General features: G+C 54.3%; 1 protein-coding gene across 1 annotated transcript in view; it reads right to left on the bottom strand.

Annotated features, from left to right (window-relative positions):
- AR (androgen receptor) overlaps positions 1-22,613 on the bottom strand; it is a 47,028-nt gene that overhangs the window by 12,332 nt on the left and 12,083 nt on the right. The window contains exons 2-3 of the mRNA XM_075720544.1: positions 8,941-9,092; positions 391-507 (exon numbers count right to left, since the gene is read on the bottom strand). Coding sequence (XP_075576659.1) covers positions 391-507; positions 8,941-9,092 — 269 coding nt within the window. The remainder of the gene's footprint in view (positions 1-390; positions 508-8,940; positions 9,093-22,613) is intronic.

The raw sequence follows: 22,613 nt of genomic DNA on the forward strand, positions 1-22,613 counted from the left end.
AGCAAAGACAAACACCGGGCCTGTAATTTTATAAAGAAAAATGCCCCTTGATGCCTGGGAAAAAGCATCTTAAAATGGGAGTGCTCTGTTCAAAGAGGCTTTGCTGTGAGCGAGAATCCAGCTAACCCGGCCGTTTACATTTTTTCAGATTAACAAGGTTTTAAATTAAGGAAAAGAATGTTTCCTGAAAGTCAAACAAAAGTTTAATGAAATTCACAGTTTTGGTATGAGAAACCTACGAATGCTTCCCGGAGCTCATTGCGCTCCACCAGCCTCACTTTTTCAGACACTGCCTGCCTATTAATATGCCAAGTACATTCGTTATCTGCAGGATTAGCCCGGCTGCCCCAGCCCACCGCGACGACCCAGGGGATGTTATTCAGACAGTACCTCCGAGCGTCATCCCAGCTTCGTAGCACTTCCGCAGGCGGCAGGACGGGCAGTTTTTCCTTCTGAACTTGTCGATGGTGCAGTCGTTCCGGCTGGCACAGAGGTATTTCTGCTTACCTACAAACATCAGAGGAAATGGCAGGTGGGTGGTAGGTACTGATCAGACCAGGTTCACAAGGAGAAATGGGCTCACGCTTTCACAGTATCACCAGGGGCACCGGCATCGTGAGAGGAGAGGAGAGGAGAGGAGAGGAGAGGAGAGGAGAGGAGAGGAGAGGAGAGGAGAGGAGAGGAGAGGAGAGGAGAGGAGAGGAGAGGAGAGGAGAGGAGAGGAGAGGAGAGGAGAGGAGAGGAGAGGAGAGGAGAGGAGAGGAGAGAGCATCAGCGCTGGTTTCCCCCAGCAGCACCCCCCAGCAGCACATTTCTGTTGGAAGCTGGTATCTTTTGGGGAAACAGCAGAGTTCTTCCTCTGCTGCTACCGGAGTGGTTCACTGCCAGACACACACGCTTCGTACGAGGCTGGCTGCCCAAAGCGCAGAGCCGGTCACTGCTGTTTCACCGTGCTTCAGCATCCCTTCTCTGCCTGCCCTCGCCGCTGCCGGGTGGCACTCGCCCTCCACCCACACAGGTCAGAGCCTTTTAGACCAAGGTCTCCAAGGAGAAAAATCACCCTGCGCTGTGCGGCACAGCAGAGATAGACAGCAATTAAAAAGTAATGAAATATGGATAGTTTGGTTCTCGTTTTTTAAATGTCATACATCTATGGCTTGGCTTTTTGCTGCGACGAGCTGTTTTGCTCCCAGAACGCCTTCGAAACACAGCCTGACCCTGCTGCCGCTGCACTACCTACAGTTTGCTGAACACCGTCCCCAGCCAGCGTCCTTCCCGCTACAACCACCACTCTCTTCACTGTGCTTTTCGGGGCTGAATTATTTTTTGTGCCACCCATTAACACTAATGGGGTTTGTTGTCTGCAGGTTACAGACATGGGGGCTGGGGAACCGACTGCGTGGGGATCTGCTGCCCACAGGCTCCGCCGGCGAGGGTCTCGCGCCAGGCTGGCACCAGCCACCCTCTCCCCTGGGCTGCACCCGCAGCCGGCCGGGAGGAAAACGGGACCAGCGACTCCCTGCGAGGGAGACCATGGGCAGCAGCAGCTTTAGCGGGGCTTGCAGAAAATTCAGAAGCTACTTATTGCCAGACTCACCGGTATCTTAGACTCACCTTTCCACTTGTTCAGAGATCAGCCCTTAGAGCTCCAGATTTCAGCTCTTTTTTTACTGCCTCACTTGCTAGACACGCCAAGAATGAGCTTTCCTTCCTGACTCATCATTTGTTTTCTTGTCAAGTCTAAACACGTTTACTGGATCAGGATTTATCTGACGTTCTTCGTAGCGTTCCAAACTAAACCAGTCTCAGTAAATAATAGAGCTGTGCACCTCAGACTCTGCATAAGCAGCCTACATGGGAAATCAGTCTATATCCAGCTTAACTTTATCATTCTGCAACTGTTTGCTTTCTATATTCTTATAGGAATAGCCCTTTGGAGTCATCGGAGATCCAGTAAAAGGGCGAGGTTGCATCTAACAGCTTAACGTACCAGCTTTGACAAGACGTGCACCGATTTTGGTGCACTGATTTAGCAACTCCCCACCTCCCCCACACACGTCCACAACTTCTGAAGATACCAGAATCAGAAAAAGCGGCAAACTTCTAGCAGCCCAGTATCACGGACCTCACTGGCACCGTCTGTTGCTTCCCCGTCGCCCGCCCTGCTCCAGAGAGCGGCTTTGTTCTCTGCGCCCCTGGGAGCGGGGAGCCCACAGAAGGTCCCGCCGCTGCTCCCGGCTGCCGCTTCGCTGGCACGACCGGCCGCCCGCTGCAAAATCCCACCTGCAGCCTCTCATCACGGGATCACAGAGAAGTCATTACAAGGCTCGGTTATAACAAACTCCTCGCTCTGCATGCGCGAGGGATTAGGCTGAAGAGCTGCAAAAATGCCATAGAGCTGAACTTCTTAGATTGTCCCCATTAAAAGCTCACAATGACACCACCCCCAGTGCCTTCGCTGTTTAAGACTGGAGACAGAATGGGGCAAGATGCACTACCTGCCGCACATTAGACCTCACTAAACCCTTTTAACACCGTTCTCATCAGCACCTCACCTCATCCCCTCCCGTTGCTCATTACCAGCGTTAAGGACACTTAGACAAACCTCAGAAGCAGCAATTACACCAAATCCCAGAGCACACAAGCACCATCCTCCCTTTCAACAGTTCATTGAGGAGGATGAGTAATAAACAACTTCAGCTGAAACCGGGTTACTTGGAGTTATTTTTGTGCTATGGGAAGCAAGTGCCGAGGCCATACTCTCTCCGCTTGACCTCTTTATGTGCATACATCAAACAAGAACGGACGCCCTACTTCCTCAGGCATGGGCACGGAGAGCTGTAAGGTGACTTTGCTCTCCTTCCCCTCCAGCTGCACTGCAGGATTCCTGTCGCATGACAACATTTGACACTGGGATGCTCCAGAGCCCGTCAAAACTACCGCGAGTATAAACGGGCTGGGGTTGCGCTTACGGGAAGGCTCAAGCCCAGCCCACGGGGCCAACTCGGTCTCTGGCCGAGGCCGCCGGGCTGCCGCGAGCAGCGCTGCCCCGGGAGCATCCGCACAACCTTCCTGCTCTCCCCTCGCCCATCGGCTCCTGCTCCTCCCCTATCTCGCCTCCCTAGTCTAAACTACAGCATTTTTGCAACAATAATAGCTCAAAATCTTTAAAAAGGTCAAGCCTGTCCTGTGAACGGCTTTAGTAAGGGAAGGCGGCACAGTCACTGCCTGAGCCCCCCAAGGACGCTCCAGGGTCAGGCACAGCTCTATCTAAATTCCCCTGCCAAGAGGAGGAACATCCACCCCGCCCCGGCTCCCTCCTCTCCCCCAGGCTCCGGGCAGCATCCCGACACACGGCCTCGGCCCCCACCCCTCCCTGTCCCCCCAGGCGCCCACGGGAGGGGAGCAGGGAGCCGATGAGATTTGGGAACTGGGTCCAAGCCTTGCTCCCACAGCCGCGCTACTTCCCATCAGCTCTTCAGCAGCATCCGCCACCTCTGGCACTGCTGGGAGGGGGCACGGCGAGGGAGCGGCCTCCCACCAGCCCGGAGCAGGCAGGTGCCTCCGCACCCGCGGCCCTCCCGCACCACCGTGCACAAAACGGGCACGTTAGAAGAGTCTCTGCACCAACTTTACCTCCCCGCCGATGGGCTCGGATAAATGCAAGCTTTTAAATTGCAGTCAACAACTCACCCCACAGTCATGGCACAGTGATTTTGTTGAAATAGCGAGGGCCTGCTTCCTGGTTCATAAAATAAATTCTTTGGGGCAGGAATCAATTTTCTGTTAACTGTACATGCATAGTCTGGCACTGTTTATTTTAAGCTGTTAGCCATTATCAAAAAGGGAAACAAATGGTCATGCAGCAGCTAGTCATGAGTCTGCTTCTGCTCAGCATGAGAATAAGCTGCTTGCTCATCTTGCCCTCATTCCTAGGCATGTAAAGGTTCTCCTTTTAATTACTGGAGAAACCCAGCACCCTCATCGCTGCTATCCCCAGCTGTGGATACGGTTTGTGAAAGGAATTCATGACCTGGGAGAGGGACCACACTGCACCACTGCCCCAGCAAAGCCAACCATCCTGAACCGCCTGCGCTCGTCCCATCGACCGCAGAGAACCGCGATGGCCGGGACGCTCATCGCCTCCAGCACGGACCGACACACCGCCAGACCAAGCATCTCCGGGGGATACGCCAGCAAAAGCAGCTCCTCTGCTCTGTCCGCACCGGCGTACGCCATCCCTTCCCTCCAAGCTGGGAGCGTGCACTACTTGACAGGGACGTGAACGGCTGCGTAACCGGAGCACAGCACGGGCGGGCAGAGGAGAAGGTGCCACTGGCTGTAAAAGCCCGGAGAACAAGGAAGGGTGGCTGGAATACAGACGGGTTCCATCTGTCTTAAGTACCTTCTCATACACAGAGAATTGATTTTAATTTCAGGATAATTTACTATCTTCATTTAAGAACTAGCTGAGACATTTGCAATCAGCTGTTCTTTATTTAAACGCACTGTTTTTATTTTTATTAATGCTGGAATTATTTTTTTTTCTCTTTTTCTTTCCTGCAAACAATAGAGACACTTTCTCCTATTACTCCAAAGCAAAGGCTCTTGCTTGCAATCCTCTATGTACAGGTCTAAATTTTAAACACACTCCCCTATTTTGCCAAGCGGTCCCGCTCTTTGCAAAGCCAATCACCCAGACTCTTTGCAACGGGAATGCTGGCGTCAGCCTCAGATCTAATTACCCAGTTGACGACACCGCAGATGCACGCCTAGAGAAGACACCTCTCCTCCCCTGCCGATCCAGGTACTGCCTGACACGCCTGTAGGTGAGAAGTGAAGTCACAGAGGTACTGCGTACCCTCTGCCACGTCAGACCAGCACGGGAGTCCCAGGAGCTCGCTCCGAGCAGCCGAGGCCCTCGCAGGCTGCTGTCGCTCCCCGCTTCCCTGCACACCAGGAACACGCTGCCGCACCACTGCCCCCTTCGCCGGCAACACCCCCGGCGGCTCGGGCTCCCTCCTGGGCCACCTCACGCCAGGCAGAAGGATGCTTCTGCCATCACCGAGTCCTCCCGCTCGTCACCTGCGCCTGCAGTGAACGTCAGGAGCAGAGGGAAGAGCAGTTCTCCAGCCTGGACTAAAAATAAAGATTTACGGAGAAAGATCGGTTGCTCAATCCACAGAAGTTATTTAACTAAAAGTCAGTTGCCACATGAGCCGTCATGCCTAGAGTAGCTTTCTCTTAAAACTATTAACTTGTTGTCATCTTGAAAACTGGCAAGAAACTGTTGAGTTGGCCCGGAGACATTTCTCCGGTGCAAGGCTAATCCTCAGCAGGTCACGATGCAGAACAATAATCCATGTGGAGAGTGACTGAAAGGGAATCAGAACAGACTGCACAGCAGTCTGGCTGTTAGCCCTCTAGGAAATTTGCCAAATACCGCGTTATTTTTTTTCATTTAGCGCTCTGCTATTTTAAAGGCAGTCCCATTAGGAATACAGCCTACGGCATCCCAGCCCTGCGCTGCCAGGAACGCTGCACAGAGGCAGCTCCGAACTGGCCAAGGTGGCCATCAGATCTCATGCAATCTTGGAGGGACGAGAAAGGGCTACCATTTTTCAGAGATGGATGCAGGGGACACGAAAATTACTCCCTTCCTGGATGGGATGGGACAACAGGAACCCCTGGACTGCCAGTTGATTTGGAAGTCCGTCGTGTTTGAAGCATTTTCCGTTTCAGGGACAAGTGTGGTATCACGAGGACCAAACCCTACTGTCTTTAACTCATCCGAGCCATCCTAACCATGCAAAGTGACGCCCTGCCTACTTGTGTCGAGAAAAGTCAAAGTCTGTGCTGAGATGCATGCACTTTGCACTTACCAAATCTTTGTTATTGCAGGAGAAAGAGGAATTAGGAGGAGGAGGAGTCCTCCTTCGCAGGCTGCGAGTGTGGCCGGCAGCAGAGGAGCAGCAGCACTTCTCGCCGGGGCAGCGAGCCCCAGCCCTCTGGGTCCCTCAGCGCTTGGGCACCAGAGCGGGGTGACAGAAAGGGAGAGACAGATGCCAGGTTTGGTTACAAAAATGAGGCTGGCCATCTTGCAAGTGAGGAAGTCCACATCAGAGCTGAAGAATCTGCAGGGTGCATTTCAGAGCTGGCCTATATATAACCTGGGCACCTTGAGAGAGTCTATAAATCAAGAGAGCTGACAGAAAGAGATCAGGCAAATATTCATGTATTTTCTGTTAACTCTTCCAGCATCTTTCTGGAAGAACCGGTTGGACTTGAGCTTGCAAAAAACCTCAGATCTGTCAAACCTTTTATCAAAGCAGGAGTGACCTGCTGTACTGGAAACCACATGAATCCCTCAGTGTGCTGCAAAAAGGAAGAGGAATCAATGTCGTAATATTTTTTTTTTTTTTTAAATCTTTTCCCTTTCTAATCCCTTAGAAGGCAGTGTATGTCTACAAAACCTTCTTAAATATCCCTGAATTACTGCCAAATAAGTTCAGTATTATATTAGGCAAGGAATATGATAAAAGAAAAACTATGTGTCTAGCTATTCTTCATTTCCCCCGAGGTCATCTGTTTGTGCTGCTCTTCAGTTCCCAGTCCGTTGCTTTTCCTACCGGCTGCAGGCTGCTGGCTGATGCCAGTAACAGGAAGGTAACAGAGGCAGAAGAAAAGGTTTCTTTTCTCATCGGGGAAGCTTGCTGATCTGCTGTTGTAAAAAGTCTCCGAAGTTGATCTAAGGTTTTCAGAGATGCATCTTACAGACTTTAAAACATGAGAACACACTGAAATACCAGCTTTCAATATTGCTCCTCAGCTTTAAGAAGGAAAGGTCTGGCTGGAGAATCACCAAGAGTTACGATAGAAATCAGCACCTACCGCTACCCTGCATTCAGTATTTATAAAAGAGTCTGACTTGTTGTCTCTTCCCCAAAACAAGGACTCTATCCATGTGCCTCAGGGTAACACGAGATGAAACCTCCCCCTCAGGCAGGTCCCCCCGCACCGCTGCCGCTGCTCGCTGCAGACGCACTTCGCTCCACGGTCTCGTCCAGGGGCAAGGCAAAGGGCTGCTGCCGCCCAGTCCTAACGCAACCCAACACTTCTAACCCTCTGCGATACCCCGAGGCTTAAAAACCAAGAAGAGGCATGAATACCGTTTAAATTTACGATATAATCAGGAGAGGGAACACCACCGCAGCACGTGATGAAGAGCAGCGCAAGCAGCCCCGGCTGCTGCCTCTGCCCAGCGGGCATCTCACCGGGCTGACCCGCACGCCACGCAGGACGGAGCCCACTCTGGTGTACAAGCAGGAGCAGCGCTCCGGGCCCCGCCAGCTGACGTGGGGTATTTCACCAGCGGTTTATCTGACAGAGAGCGCCAAGAATCCACTTACTATAAATCGATAATAACTTGCTGACTTAAACAAGCATCTGCTATTTACTCTGGCTGCACAAGCCAATCCATTTGGCCTTACACAGAATTGGTGTATAGCAAAGAAACATATCCGTAAATGATTCACTTGGGAAAAATACGCCAAACTTATTATCTATTAATATTATTTGACTGTCCTATTATGGCAACATGATGCTGTTGTCCTCTATGGCACAGCCCTAATCCTTCCCTGAACTAGTGCTGGCAAGTTCACTGCTGGCATGCATGATGAATGAGGGAAAACGCAACTCGGAAAACGTGCAGAGTAATACCAGAATTAATCTAGCAGCTTTCTGACAACGGCGGGCGAGCACCCGTCAGTTTGGGACCTCTGCTCGACAGGGGTGACGTAAGGCGCGGGAGGGGAAGGTCACGGCGAGACAAGCCAGAGACAGAAGCCTCCATCGCCATCACTGGCCGCCGGCTGGGAGCCGCAGTGCCTGCCTCTCCCAGGGATGCCATGGCTTCTAACACCGATTGCCAATGGCGTGCTGGTGCACCGAATAAGTTATGTTAGCACCGAGGAAGAATCATGATTTATACTGGTTCATCACTCCAGAAAACAAGTTACATGTGTGATTTACAGGCATATTATGTTACCGCACAGTTAGGTTTCCACAATAGCAACTCTCACTCTGCTGCCAAGGAATCACAACTCTCAACTGCAGTTAGAAACCAGACATTGCTGACCCACAGCCCAAGGAAACAGCTGGGCTAGGTCCTTCTACATGCTAATTACCAAGGAAAGATGGTGCAGAGACCGCGCTGCTGAGAGGGAACATCTGAGCTCGCACTTCTCTCTGGAGAGCCTGGCACTACAGAGCTGGACATGAAGGAGAAGTTGCTTTCTCAAGGGTTGGGGAGAAGGATCACGGACACCAAGGCTCTTGATGGACAGACAGTTCTGCCATTTTGCAGCTGTTAAGAGAAGTGACCCTCTGAAAGAGATGCAAGCGAGGAAAAGCACCCCCTAAATTTGGAGTTGTGGGTCTGAGATCACAGGAGGGCTGATGGGAACTTAAAGCGCCCTTGAGAGTCAAGAGGAGAAGCAGGAACTGACTGCTCCGGGGTCTCACTAGGTCACTAAGATAATCAGGCATTGAAAAGAAATGTGTTTTGGCAAACTGGTTTGGCTACTTTTTGGGGGTAATCCGTAATGTGGAATGACAAACATAGAACAAAGAAATCAATTCATCCTTGAATTTTCTCCTTTACTTATTTAAGAGACCTTAGAAACCCACCGCACTTTGTCCCCACCACCCTTGCCTGAGTCCCCTTGGCTTGCTGGGCTCCCCAAAGCAAGGCTGCTTAACCTCTTTCAACAGGAGGAAAACGTATTGTGATGCTGCAAACGCCTCCAGCACTTATGTTAACGACTTGAGTGCTGATGAGAGAACTTGTGTCAGCAGCATTTGACACTCAGGCTACTTTGGCAGAGAAAGCCAAGACTTGGAGGTGGGAGTGATTTTCCCTCCCCTCTCTCTATGCATTACCTTCAGCCGCCCGTTTGAAGAAGACTTTGCAGCTACCACAAGTGAGAGCTCCATAGTGGCACCCAGATGCTTCATCTCCACAGATCAGGCAAGTCTTCTGAGGTGGAAAGTAATAGTCAATGGGCAAGACGTGTTCATGGCCAGTCTCCAACCTGCAGCGTAAAACACAAAGAGAACAAGGGAAAGGGTCAGCAAATGAGGTTAGGACGAGCTATGGGGGAGCACAGTGGACAGCGCTTGGGAGAACATTCATGGCAAACCCCAAAATTTCAGTGATGGGACAAGCCAAGCACTGATCGGAAAGGAGGCAAGCAACGACTGACCCAAACCTCGCTCTGACCACGCAGAAGACCATGCTGGGTCCCCTCCCGACATCGCCCCTACACAATGTGTGACAACGTGTGACAAAGTACAGGCACGGCGCCAGCACAGCCTAGAAAAAGACGACGACTGGGACTGACCGTTACAGTGTTCACGCAATTCTGGCTTCAATAGTGAGGCTTGTACACCAAAAAAGGACTCTGCATGCTCATTAAGCTATGTGATCCCACTTCATTAGGGTCACTGTTACCACCTCATTACAGAGGAATTTATCCTTTTGATTCTTAATTTAAACAAATTAATTTTTCCTAAGCTATCAACTCCCTTAAGCTATTCTTTTCTTCTTGCTTTTTTGTCTCACATGTTTTCTACTTATTCCCTCTTTCAACACCCAGCAATGGCTGGACTGAACCTTCTTCCAGGATGCCTTGCTCATCCACATGACCACTGAATCCAGCCAGAAGCCTCTGGTGAAAATATCAAGCATTTGCTGTGAATGTGTGAAACAGCAGACTCCTGTTTATACCCATCCCATGAGTAAAGGCACTGCCTCTGCATCTCCCAGTCACACGGGGTACATTGGGATAGTGCCACCGAGGTCCCTGCCCTGGAACTGAGGTCTGGCAAAAACAAGCACCGAGAGTGTTGCGGAGGGCTCCGGAATACGTGACCGTAGTTTGCACAATATATGGCAAGTGTCACGCTGCCTCAGAAACCCAAAGCAGGGAGATAGCGCGGCGCGGGCAGACACAACGGGTGCAGCAGTGACGTCGGGCAGAGATTCCAGCCCTGGCGCACGGCTTGAAGGCCAAGGTCAGGGCTGCTCACAAAGCAGCACGGCGGTTTTCAGGGGGGAGAACAAACAACCTCAGTATCTCTCTTACAGCTACAGGAAGAATTTTACTGTCGCTTCAGAAAGGTTCTTTAAGGAGACGAATAGAGTCCATTGAGCTCCTGCCACACGCAAATATTTCTGCAGAGTAGGAACTGCAATTTTGCAATGCAAGCTCTTGTTTGTCAATAGTTAATTTCACCAAACAGCCCAGATTTTACAACACACCCAGAGAACCAAGGCCAATTGTGGATAAGAGAAGAGTCAATCACTGCTCATAACCCACAAAGAAAGTTTCCATCTCGGCAACAGACGGCACACGCTACCCAAAAGGAGCCAAGGCACAACTGCCCCCCCCCATGACTCCCAGAACCTCCGAATCCAAAGACAGACCACGAAAAAGTATGTTTGCTGCTTTATCTGCATGGCTTCTGCAGTGCATGCCTACCTGCTCAAATAAGATTAATTCATTAAGCAATTCACCATGCTAATATAAGACGATGCATACTCCTTACGCTCCCTCTGTTTTCCAGTCTGACATAGCTGAACAAACACAATTTCCACCTCCTTCACTCCTGAATTTGACTACATTTTCCATGTTAAAATCACTCTAACAGTTGTAGCAGATCAATCCACCGGGCTGAAGCGAAGCATGGCAGCGTTGCTCTCGACACAGCTGTGCCCCGACGGCTGGCACAACCTCCTCATGGCATCAGCTCACTGTGTGAACTGCTCAGTGTCAGCGTCTGCACCAGCGGGCTTGGAACCCGCTCCGGGATTTAGCTGCCTCATCCAGAAATACGTCTGCTAAAGCACAATGTGGTGGATTTGCAAACACGGGGACTCAGCTGCCCTGGCCTTTGGAGAATCATAGAATAGAATCATCGAATCGTTTAGGTTGGAAAAGACCCTTAAGATCATCCAGTCCAACCATTAACGTTACCAAGTCCACACTAAACCAGTCCCTAACTGGGATTTGCCTGCCCACCCATGGCGGCTGCCACGTACCCCAGCTCACCTCGGCACGACCGGCCATCAGCTGCGAATCCCCAGAGCAGAGCACTTTTGGGCACACACCTCGCCCTTTGGGGAAAGCAGCTGGTGGTTTTGCACCTTTACGATGCTGTATCTAAAACTCTGCCTGGCCATAATGCTCGAGCAGATGCTGAGCCGTGAACTGAATAAGCACTTGCACACAAACTTGGATGACACAGAATCCTGTCCAGCCATTTGAAGTACTGCCATTTCTGAGATACTGTGATGTTATCAGTAGTAAACGTTGCCTTTAAAATGGCATCATCTGTGCATGGCGTTTTCAAACACGATATTAAAAAAAATAACTATTTTCCCGTCCATGGAGTTGCGTGGCTCACGCCTGGACAAAGGTCTGGGACTCACATCGGGGTGCCAGACCCCTGTTCAGCTAAGAGCACGACGGCTCATTTCAGGCCCGAGTCCCACGTCCTCTGGCACATTCCCGTTCCACCGCCGCCGCCTTCAGCCAGAGCTGCGCTGAATCTTCAATGCACAGTCGCTAAGTCGCGCTGATTCAGGTAACGAGGCCCGCACGGAAACTTTAAAGCATCCCACCTGTTAAAATGCTTTGGGCGGTTTAATCTATAAACATGCAGCCTCGTACACTGAATTTATTTCCTTTTTTCTAAATAGCCTTGAATATGTTTCTAAATTGACCGTGCCTTGTTGCATCCCACCTGTTAAAATGCTTTGGGCGGTTTAATCTATAAACATGCAGCCTCGTACACTGAATTTATTTCCTTTATTCTAAATAGCCTTGAATATGTTTCTAAATTGACCGTGCCTTGTTTTCATGTACAACTGCCGGAGGTGGGGAGGCAAGATAGCATCTCTGAGAGAGCAGAGCCGGGTGCACAGCGTGAGCAACAGGGACACTCTGTGGTAAACACATATGGGAACTTGATCTTCACTGGATTTAAATAAACATTAGCAGATGACAGCAGGTTTTCCAAACATCGCTGGCAGCGAGGGCAGGCAGAACTAGCGTGCCCTCGGGAGAAGGTCCCCCCGCCGGCAGCATGGGGCTCCCCCGCTGAGACGGCAGCAGCTCAGGGGCTGCCTCCCAGCCCCAGGGCACAACTAACTTCAACAAGCACAGCCGCCCAAGTCCCTTCTCAAACCTCCCAAATTAAATTTACTTTTTTCTTTTCAAACGCTCTAATTTGACAGCTTACTTTTCACGCGTGGGGGCCCAGCCGCAGCTGAAGCCCCAGCTCTAGCAGCCCAGGTCCAGGCAAGCCCACGGCTCTCCTTCCTCTTGCCCGCCTTTGCCGCGCAAGAAGGCATCAGCCCGGATCCGCACGGAGAGCGGCTGCCGCCCGCCCCGTGGCGCAGCCTTCGCCCCGGCACCCGGGGACGGTCCCAAACAGCCACCCCGACCAAGCGAGCCACCCACACCGTCAGTGGCGGGACGGACGGCAGAGGCCATCGTAACGCAAACCACGGGGGACGCTCCTGATTTTGACGATCATTACTGGCTCCCACCTTCCAGTCACCCCTAAGAAAGAACCGGAAAGCGCGGTTAAAAAGGTGAACGGGGGCGGGTGTGCTACACCTGAAATGCAAAGCCTGGGCAAAGCCTCTCTGCAGCTGCTGTATCGCACAGGCAGGCTCTGCGGTAGGCAGCTGCCTGCATTTGGGATGCAGGACCGAGACCGAAACTTCTGCCTCAAAACCTGATCTCCAGCCAGTGCGCTCAGGGAGCAGCTTCAATAAATCAGCTCAGAGAAGATGAAACGCTTGGTTTCCCCAGACGGAGAAGGTATCTACAAAAAGAGACGGCATAAACATAGTGCAAGGTTACTTAAGATGGGACCTCACCGGATTACGCAGCGTGAAGGGGACAAAAAGCGAAGCAGGAGTAACGCAAGCGGGCTTCAGCCCCGACGAGCACCCCCGAGGCCACCAGCGCTGTTCACCGCATCGTCCTGGTGACTGCAGAGTCACCTGGCGCCTCCAAGGACCAGACCTTGGCATCCTCGGTGCACAGAGAGCCCTACTTATTTCCCAAGGGAACAGTCTGTCCCCACTAATATTTTTTAAGTTAGTTTAATCCATACCATAATCTTGCATTCTCAAATCCATCTGACAGAAAGAGAATGCGACTTTAAGGAAAGTCACAACTAGTGAGATACTCTCGATGCATATATTTCATGCTGCAAGAGACACTGCCGTCGTGCCAGACCGGGAGCACCGCCCTACCCTAGAAAGCATCCCGGCTGCCACCGCGCTCGGCTGGGCACCGCCGGCTCCTAGTACCAGGCGCTAACCGTCTGCTTCTATAGGAGGACATTTAGCTTTCCCTCTTCAAAAACTAAGCGCAGCGATGCTTATTGAACGCTTAGGAAGAGGCGATGCAAGTTCCTCGGCGGCTCTTCACGCCAGCCAGATCTGAATCTCCGGAGGTAACGAAACGCCTCCCTGCCTGAGCCAGCTCCGATCGCCCCGGCCAGGGCCAGCCCTCGGCAGCCCACGCGTGCCGGGGCTGGGGAGGGGACTGGGGGCTGCCGGACCCGCAGCCGGCCGTGCCGGCAGCACTGCTCCTCGCGCCTCGAACGGTGCCGGTGCAGCGCTCCCGGGACGGGGGGGGTTCTCAGCAGGAATTCCCATCCTCGCCCAGGGCTCGCCGGGCTCACGCAACCACAGAGATCAAGTTGGGGCAGAAGACCGAAGCCACTCTCTCCACGCGCCCTTCACGTGCAGATTAATGTTCCTTTTGTTTCTGTAGCACACGGATCTTAATGCCAGCGCTGCATTTATAAATTAGACAAGTAGTCCCTGCTCCTGCTCGCAAAGCCTTTGTAGAACAATAGCTGCTCCGAGACTTTTCACTGGCAGGATGCAGGGATAAGGGCAGGCTTGCAGAGGCCGGCACACACAGAGCTGTGTCCAGCGACGGGGTGCAGCCAGAGCAGCTCACGTGAACCGGCCATTCGGTCCCCACGGCATCGCCACAAATCGCCCGGCCAGCCCACAAAGCGCTGCCGCGTCTCACACCAGAAGCAACAGCTGCTGGCGGGAGAGATGACACGGTGCGCACGGCAGGACGCGGGCACCGATGGTCAACGCCATATTCGGACGCGCCGCTGCGCTCAGGCAAGGAGAGCCCCTCTCCAGCCCACGGACATCTCCCCGCAGCCTGGCAGCGGGACGAGCGCTGCGAGCCTTGGCTTTCTAACATAGAATCACAGAATCACGGAATCGTTTGGGTTGGAAAAGCCCTTTAAGATCATCCAGTCCAACCATTAACCTACACTGCCAAGCCCACACTAAACCAGTCAAGGGCAGACCAGACTGAACCGTGTCCCCAGGTGCCACCTCTGCCCGTTTTTTGAACGCTTCCAGGGATTACATGGAACAGGAAACCTCGGGGCCTGCATCCCTCTGGGCGCTGTCGGCAGAGCGCTCGCCGACACCTCCAGCCCGCGGGCAGCAGAACGGGGCGGGCAGCAGAACAGGGCAGCCCACCCTCGAGCACCTCAGCCCCCCTGAGCCTCCCACCGGGGTCACCCCGAGTCCGCTGCCCACCCCCCAGCCGCCCCGCGGCAGGGACCCGAGGGGCTCGCCTTCGCCTTCGCCCGCTGCCTTCCCTCGTGCTCCACCCAGGACCCTCAGCTAACCTCACCGAATCTGATGAGGTACTGCAGAGAGAAAACCAAGGTGGACCGATTTAAATCGACATCATCTAGAACTTCAAATGTAATCAGCATTTAATTTGGCAACAAGGATGCCTCTACTTAAATCATCAGTTTTCATCTTTTCTACATCTGTCTTTTGCAGCGATTTTCCCTACAGAACGCATTCAGCAATGCTCCCTACCCTCACATTTTCTCTTTGCAATGTGCAGAATGTGTTCATTTTAAGTAGGGCCGTGCTGATGCCTCTGCAGAGGATGTGACAGTTCTTTTCGTAAGCCAGAGCCTTCCCCTGTTTAGCAAATACACATTATTTTTTTTGTCATGACTTTCGATTTTCTGTTCTATAACTTAGAAAATGGTGTATGACACATTTCTTATTTATTAGATGCCGGGTTAATATTTTATTTGTGTCATGTCAAGTTGCATTCACATGGATCCATAAATGCAATGGAAATGTGAACATTTTAAATTGCTCTTCTGGTAAGTCAGAACTAAATTTATCAAAGCAGACTGTATTTCCAATCAAGCCAAGCCAGGCTTATTTGTGAGCTGCAGATGCTGCTGACTGGCCCTTTCCTAGGAGACCTCCAAGATTTAATAGCCACTGGATACCACTGTCCCATGCCTCATTCTCTACACAGCTTAGAAGAAAACCTCCCACATTTTCTGGCTTTTTCAACTCCGAGTAGATGTCTGTTTTGAATGACTAGCCTTTGAACTGAACTGGCTGCATAAATTGGATTTTCTCTACTTTCCAGAGCTGGTTTAGCAACGCAGCGAATTGCTGGTGCTGAGGTGCTGCCTTCTGCTGGGAGCCTGATCTCCTCCGAGATGCCAGCAAAACCCACGAACCACCCACCATTATATTTCACTGACCTCCCGTGAGCTTCACGGACTCTAGTTAACACAGGCTTCCACATTCTTCCGCGATGAGAAAGTGGGAACGCGGCTCCACACCTTGCCCCACTCGCAACGTGCTCAGCAGCGCTCCTCTTACGGACAACAGACTGCCCCATCAGCTCTGCAGCCGGAGACAGCATCTGCCTCCGGTCCTGCGGGAACTCGTGGAATCTGGGAATAACTCCCGGGTTATTCCTCCAAAGAACAAGGCGGTGCAAACAGGGGCTGCAGACCAGAGCCCTCCCCGCCACACTCGGACCTCAAACCACCAGTACAACTTCCATGACAGGAAGGCTCCGGGCCAGATTGCTGCAGGCTGTCAGGATTCACTTCCAGACTCGGATATTTAAAACACATAATATTTTCCCCACTTCATTTGGCAGTAGAATTATTGCTAAGGAAACCGGTGCTGCAAATTCTGTGTTTTTCTTTTCTCTATTGGATGAAGCATGGGTTGAAAACGGGCAGATGGCAGACAAGGGCGGAATCCAGTATGGAAAAATGCGACGACCACAAATGCCGCTTATTTTGGAGGCACCCGACGTCACGCACGCAAGACTTGCTAGCGCGGGCAGCAAAGCAAAAGGCGGCATCGCTGCCTTTCAGAGAGCCGCTGCTCCGGCCCCGGGCCTCCCCGCTGCCGGGAGGGCCAGCACCCTCCTCCTCCTCCTCCTCCCGCAGAGCACGGCCACCCTGGGGACAGAGCGGGAGGAGAGGAAGAAACGGCAACGTCCAGCTCAGGAGCGGCCCCGCCGCCCGCCCTCGGCCCCGCAGCGTCCCCCCTCGCAGAAGCGGGATGCCGGGACGCGCCGTGGCGGCCGTGCATCGCCAGCCGCGCCGGCTCCTGCGCCGCGCCCCGCTCCCGGCACAGCTGCGGGCAGCTGCTGAGAGCCTGCGGTGGGGTTTTCGGGTTGGCCTAGGTGGGAACTTCAGCTGGTGCCGGAACTTACTGGCAGAATCGGTTTATTTTTAGGCATGTTTACACCAAAACCAAACCTTTGCGGAGACACAGCTGCAGAGGCATAAAAATACTTTTCCTTATTATGTCTGGAAATGGGTATAAGCCGTATCTGCAAAATTTCTCATCAGCTCTGCTGGCAAGGCATTTGTTCTCCGGAGGAGACTTCCCAACTTCCACAACAGCATCATCTCCCATGCCCTCAAAGCAGATCATGCTTTGAGTCATCTGATGAAGAGTAAACACGCAAATTATAAAAACGGCTTCACATACCTATGGCCTTCTTGGCACCCTAAGCCCTGACCTGAGGCAAGGCAGAGGCGAATTCCTCAGCATCCCACAGCAACCAGCTAACGTCCAGCCGGCCGGCGGGGACGGGCAGCGAGCTGTGCCGGTGCGAACCCCGGCGGCACGCTCACGGCGAGCCCCGGGCATCCCAGCCTGGCACGGCCCTGGGAAACATTGATGCCGGCGCGTTCTTTTAGCGATGCAAGGCACAGACAGCCGGACCTGTCATTTTGGGGGCTGAAAGCATTTCTTGGGAAGTACAGAGGGCAGAGCCCTGCAGCAGCCGCAGCAACCGGCTGACCCCAGGGGATCCACGAGCACGGGAGGCACCCCCGTAAGCACAGACACTGAAATCTGCAGATGTGCCGGCCCCGCTGGGCAGCGATGTCCTGAGAGCGCCGAGGTGCTTTTGCAATCGTTTACGAGCCCAGCACCCTGCCTGCTTCCCCTCTGCTTCACTCTGCCAAGCAGGCGAAGAACGAAAGCAGCCAGGAATAGTTTTCTTCTAAACCCGCCCACAAACCAAAACACAGATGCCACATCTAATTTTAGGCCTCCTAACCTTGAGAGCGTTCTCTTAATTCTCTTTTAAGCGAGCAGCAAGATAGCCATCTCAGGACAAAGCCGCCGAAGCGGCCGAGCGCCCACCTTGACCCCCACTCTTGGAAAGCCGGAGGGTGCGCAGGGGCAGAGCCCCAGGAGCAAGCAGATCCCTGCTGATCCCAGGGGATGCCGGCAGGAGACACGGAGCCCCCTCCGTTAACTGGAACCGGGCGCAGAGGGAGCAGCCTGCCGCCCCGCTAACCTCAGCCGCCACCTCATCCCCGCAGGGACGCGGGCAGGCGTTCCCGCTCAGGCCGTAATTCAAGCGTGGAAGAGCCAACGTGGCAAAGCGGAGGGTGAGCCGCACAGCGGGAAAACCGCTGCCCCCCAGGCCCCCGTAGCCGCCACCCTCAGCACGGCCCCGTCCCACCCTCGGCACAGCTTCGGGGGGAGGCTGCTCCGTCCCGCAGGCGCCCCGGCACTGCCCCGCTCTGCTCCCCCTTCAGAACCACCCTCCGAAGCGGCCAGGAACCAAAGACCTGGCATTTGGCACAAGCTGCGCTGTAAACAAGAAAGGTGAAAAAAAATCCCCGTGCTGCTATTTTTTTTCTAACCATTCCTGGGGACCTGGGAGCAGATCGGGAAGCAACGGATTTCTCTGCAAGTGGAAGATCGTATTATCTTCCCTCTCTGACCGCAGGGGATACATAAAACCAAAGCGAATAACTGCAAACCAGAAGGCCAAATCCACGTGAACGGGCTGAGCTAATTGGGGTGACCTCGCACGTCCCGAAGCGTGCGAGCACGCAGAGGGACAAAGCCCGCGGCCAGCCGAGGAGCGGACGCGGCCCCTGCGGGACCCACGGCTCCAGGCTTCGGACCCCAGCTGGACACGTGCCGCCCCGCGCCGCTGAACAGCGCCGGCGCTTCCAGGCAGCGGGAGGAGGGACGGGGGTGACCCGGAGGGTTAGCTCCCAACGTGGTGCCTGAGCAGTGGCAAGAAGAGGTGCTGATTGCAATCCAACCCCTGCCACGTCCCCGCGCAGAGGCTCGCAGAGCCCCGTCCGGCCGGGAGGGGACCCGTGACCGGCACTCCTTCCCACAGACAGCGCGGTGCCAAGCGCCTGATCCGCCACGTCTCCTCCATCTGCGGCCGCATTGCTAGCACAAGGGATGGAGATGTTATTTATACAAGAAGAACACACGCATACAAAAACCATGTGTTGTGTCCACAGGTAGAAGAGGACGCAGGACGCATGCCCACAAATGCACGCACACACGCACGCAAAAAGTACATCAGCTGAACAATCTTTGTGTACGGTATTTCATCTTCCAGTTAATGCACCTAATTGCCACCCAGACGAAAGCAATTACGCTGATCTGCACATGACTGACTTTTTGCCTTTTCCCTCTTTTAGAAGAGGAAAGAGAGGCTGCCAAGATAGCCCATCCAAACCCACCCCAGCGGCGCATCAGAAAACGCACAGATGCTGCTGCTGCCTGCTCCAGATAGGCGGGGAGGGGGAGGAGGCAGGAGCCTTCGCTAGGAAGTTACTGATAGAAAAACTTGCGCCCGGACTCTGTTCTCAGCGCACAGGCCAAGGTCAAAGCATTTTTTTCTGCCATTTCTAACCAGCGAAGAAGCTAATGCAGCCAAAATATGTAACACCGGTCAAACTGCTGCAGGGTTGGTGAGAAAACACCAGAAAAAGAAGTAAAGTGTCATCTTGGGAAAGACAAAAGCAGCCCTCTAAGGCCTTCCCCAACCAGTGAGAACACGGAGGGAGAGGAAGCAAAGTTCAGGGTTTTCCCACCTTGTCCCAGGAACTGAACGTGCCCCAGTGACTCCATGAAACGTATTTTCGGAAACCTGCAGCCTCCCCTCTGGCATTTGTGGGGATTGCTCCTGATGGCAGCAATTCCAGGAACACCCAGCAGGACGGCGGCCTGGCAGCGCGGGTGAAGGTGCTGTTTTAAGGCGGGATTGACCCCCAAGGCTCTTCCCGAAGCCGCTGGCTGCAGCCAGCCCCAGTTCCTAGTCCCAGCAGGAGCGCATCAGCGCGGAGGGAGAGGGCACCCAGCAGCCTGCACCCCCCCAGCGCGCACCCACCCATCCTCGGACGATTTGCCAGCGCACCAGACCCCCCGGCTCCGGCAAGAGCTTGACCCCAAGTTTCGCAGGCGGCGCTGGCACCCCGGATCAGGCGGACGGCGTCCAGGGACATCCCTCCCAGCGCCGCCTGTCAAAGACCCCTGGCTACCGACATTAAACAGGTTGAAGCTAAATCGTTACACCTATGCCCACGCACGGCGCGCCGGAGCGGCTCCCCACGCTCCGCGCAGCACGAGCGGGGCTCTGCCGGCCCAGGCACAGAGCGCGCGTGTCCGGGAGGCCGTCCAGCTCCCCGCCGCGCAGACCCGCCGCAGTCCACCGCGGGTTACGCACAGCAAAACGTGCCTGGCTGCCCTCCCCGGCTAGCCCGCGGGACGGCCGCCGGCAGCGCTCCCTCGCTCTCGCAGCAGAGGATGCCCCGCGCAAACGGTACTGGCGCCCCGACAGCGGCCGTTCTGCGCTGACTTTCTAAGCCTTATTTAAGACGCGTCTGCTGCTGCCGGAGCTGTTTTGGAAGCGGCAGCCACCTCGCCCGCAATCTCGAGATGGTCAGCGCGGTCCACGGCATCACACGGCCCCTCGGCAGCCCCGCCACGGAGGCGCCCGGCCAGCCCCTCCAGCAAAACCACGGGCTTATCGTTGCTTATTTATTACGGTGGGCTCCAATCTGCTTTTTGACTGCACGGAAGAGTCACCAGGAGACCTGCAGAGAGCTCGGGGTGTAATCCACCCTGTGTGGATACCCGAGATGCCTGGAGCAGGGCGGCATCCGATTCCAGCCCCAGGACGGATGCCCGCTGCCCGGGAAAGGGCAGCAGCTATAAATACCAGCAGAGCTGGGCTGTGTTTTTAAGGTGATTTCTACTACTGCAAATCACTTAATCTGCGGTCTGTGTCCTGACAAATCATTCTTACCGCTTCTGAGGACGTCTCAGCGTTTGACTTGCTTTGTTCTCATTATTTAAAAAGGCCTCCCCAGAGGGGGGGCTGGGGAGTTTCAAACCGCAGAGGAGCGTGGGCGACCTTGCTCTTTCTGGCTTCTGCTCAGATTGCATTAAACAGGAAAAAGGCAGAGGCGAGAGAACAGCCCAAGCCGAGCCCGCCCTCCCTGCCCGTGCATCTACCCCTGCCCACCGCCCGCACCGGCCGGCGGGGAGCGCGGAGGCTCCTGCCCGGGTCCCCTGAGGTGAGATGCCGCGCTCCCCTAACCCCGCTCCTGCAAACTCCGTCCCGGCACCCGGGAGCTGGAGGGGTCAGACATCCCTGAGGACAGCACTCGGGTCTGCTAAAGTAAACGGGGCTACCGGCAGGGCAGCAAGTCCAGTGCACCAGTACGCTCCCGCAGGACCCTCTCCCAAAACTGAGCACAAAAGCCGACCCGGCCCGCCGGGAGCCCAGCTCCGACGGCTGCCGCAGCCCACGGCCGTCCGCACGCTCTGCGGGACTGCTGCCGGAGCCACCGGCTTGTGAGAAACCTCACCGCTCTCCATCTACGGAAAAGGAATAATACCTACTTTGCATGGCTGCCTGGAGGCTAAATGGACTGCTGCTCATAAGTGCTTTGGAAGAAAAGCGCCATAAAAGCACAAAGTACCGTTACTGGTGGTATTTTTATTACCGTTCTACGATACATTGAACTTCAGTTAAAAATACTCGCGAGAAGAATCAGGGCTGTAATCGTTATTTTTAAAGCAGAATAAAGCACAAACACACGTTGCAACAAGTGCCAGCGCTGCCCGTCGCAGGCACCTCGCCCGGGTGAGTAAGGCGTCGCAGCAGCCGGGCGACGCAGGGCTGCCGGGCTCTGCCAGGCGCGGCTCCTCCTGCGCTTTGCCCCACATCCAGAGCTGGCAGAAGGACCAAGCTGCAGCCGGACGTGGCTAGGCAGCACAGGCAGAGCAGCGGAGAAGACAGAGGCGGCAGTGGATACGGTGAACGGGAATATGGATGAAGAACCCCATCACAAGTCTTTGCCATGACAACTGGGTCAGTTCCTTTTCATTTTAATGATCCTACTCATACCACTATTATTGTTAAAAAATAAAGCCAGTGCGCGGCGACTATTGACAGCAGGGCCACCAGCCCGCCTGAGTTAAAATCCCACAGCGACGAAACTGCTTTCTTCCACCGCAGGAAAGCGGAGCCCGGCTTCTCCGCAGCATTCAGCCTGGAACGCCAGGTCAGGGCTGGACGAGGTCACTCCAACCCCAAAGCCAGGAATGCTCATTCATGCAGACGCAGCCATCAAACCACCCCCATGCGGGCGTACTCCGCGGATTCCCTGCGAGGGAGACACTCCTCACCTTTCACTTGCTAAGGCGGGATTGCTCCATCACTCCCCGGGATGCCCCGGGATGCAGCGGTGGCGCAACTGGCTCAGGCACGGCTGTGCCCACCCACCCACCCACCCACGGCCGCGCAGGGCTGGCCGGGCTGCACGCAGCCTTCAGGCTTTTTTCAAACTACATCAGTTCTACGGCAGACTTGCTAATCGAAACAAGCTCTGCTCTCCTCGGCTGAGGAGTAATTGACTCCCTATCTCGATAGGAGAACGGATTACAGCATCCAGCCACCCTGCAGAGACAGCCGGGAAAGCCTCCGGCGACGCCGGCACGCGGAGCAGGGCAGTGACACCGACTGACAGAGCACTACGCCCCCACCCCGGCCGAAGGAGGATAAAGGCTGAAATAGCCATCGACCATCTTCTGTTTCCCTTTGGGTCCCCCCGCACAGCTTACCCAAACCCAGAGGTAGTTGCCAATTACCCTCCACAGACCCCTAAAGCAGTCCAGAGGTCCCCAGGGAGCATGGGCCGACTGAAGCATTTAACCACTGTTAAATGGCCATCATCTACATTTTCTTCCCTTCCCCTGCATCAATACTGCCCTGTATTCTGCAAGCCCCAAGCCTTGAAACGCCTCCCTCCCAAAAGACAGATGCTGTCGCCTCGCGAAGAGCGCAGCTCACCTGCCCAACCGGGCTCCAGCTTGCCCGGCTGCCAGCTTCCTCAAGGTCCACATTTAACTCCCTCTGCACGAGCTGCAA

Source organism: Pelecanus crispus, chromosome 13, assembly GCF_030463565.1.
Source record: "Pelecanus crispus isolate bPelCri1 chromosome 13, bPelCri1.pri, whole genome shotgun sequence".
NCBI lineage: Eukaryota > Metazoa > Chordata > Aves > Pelecaniformes > Pelecanidae > Pelecanus > Pelecanus crispus.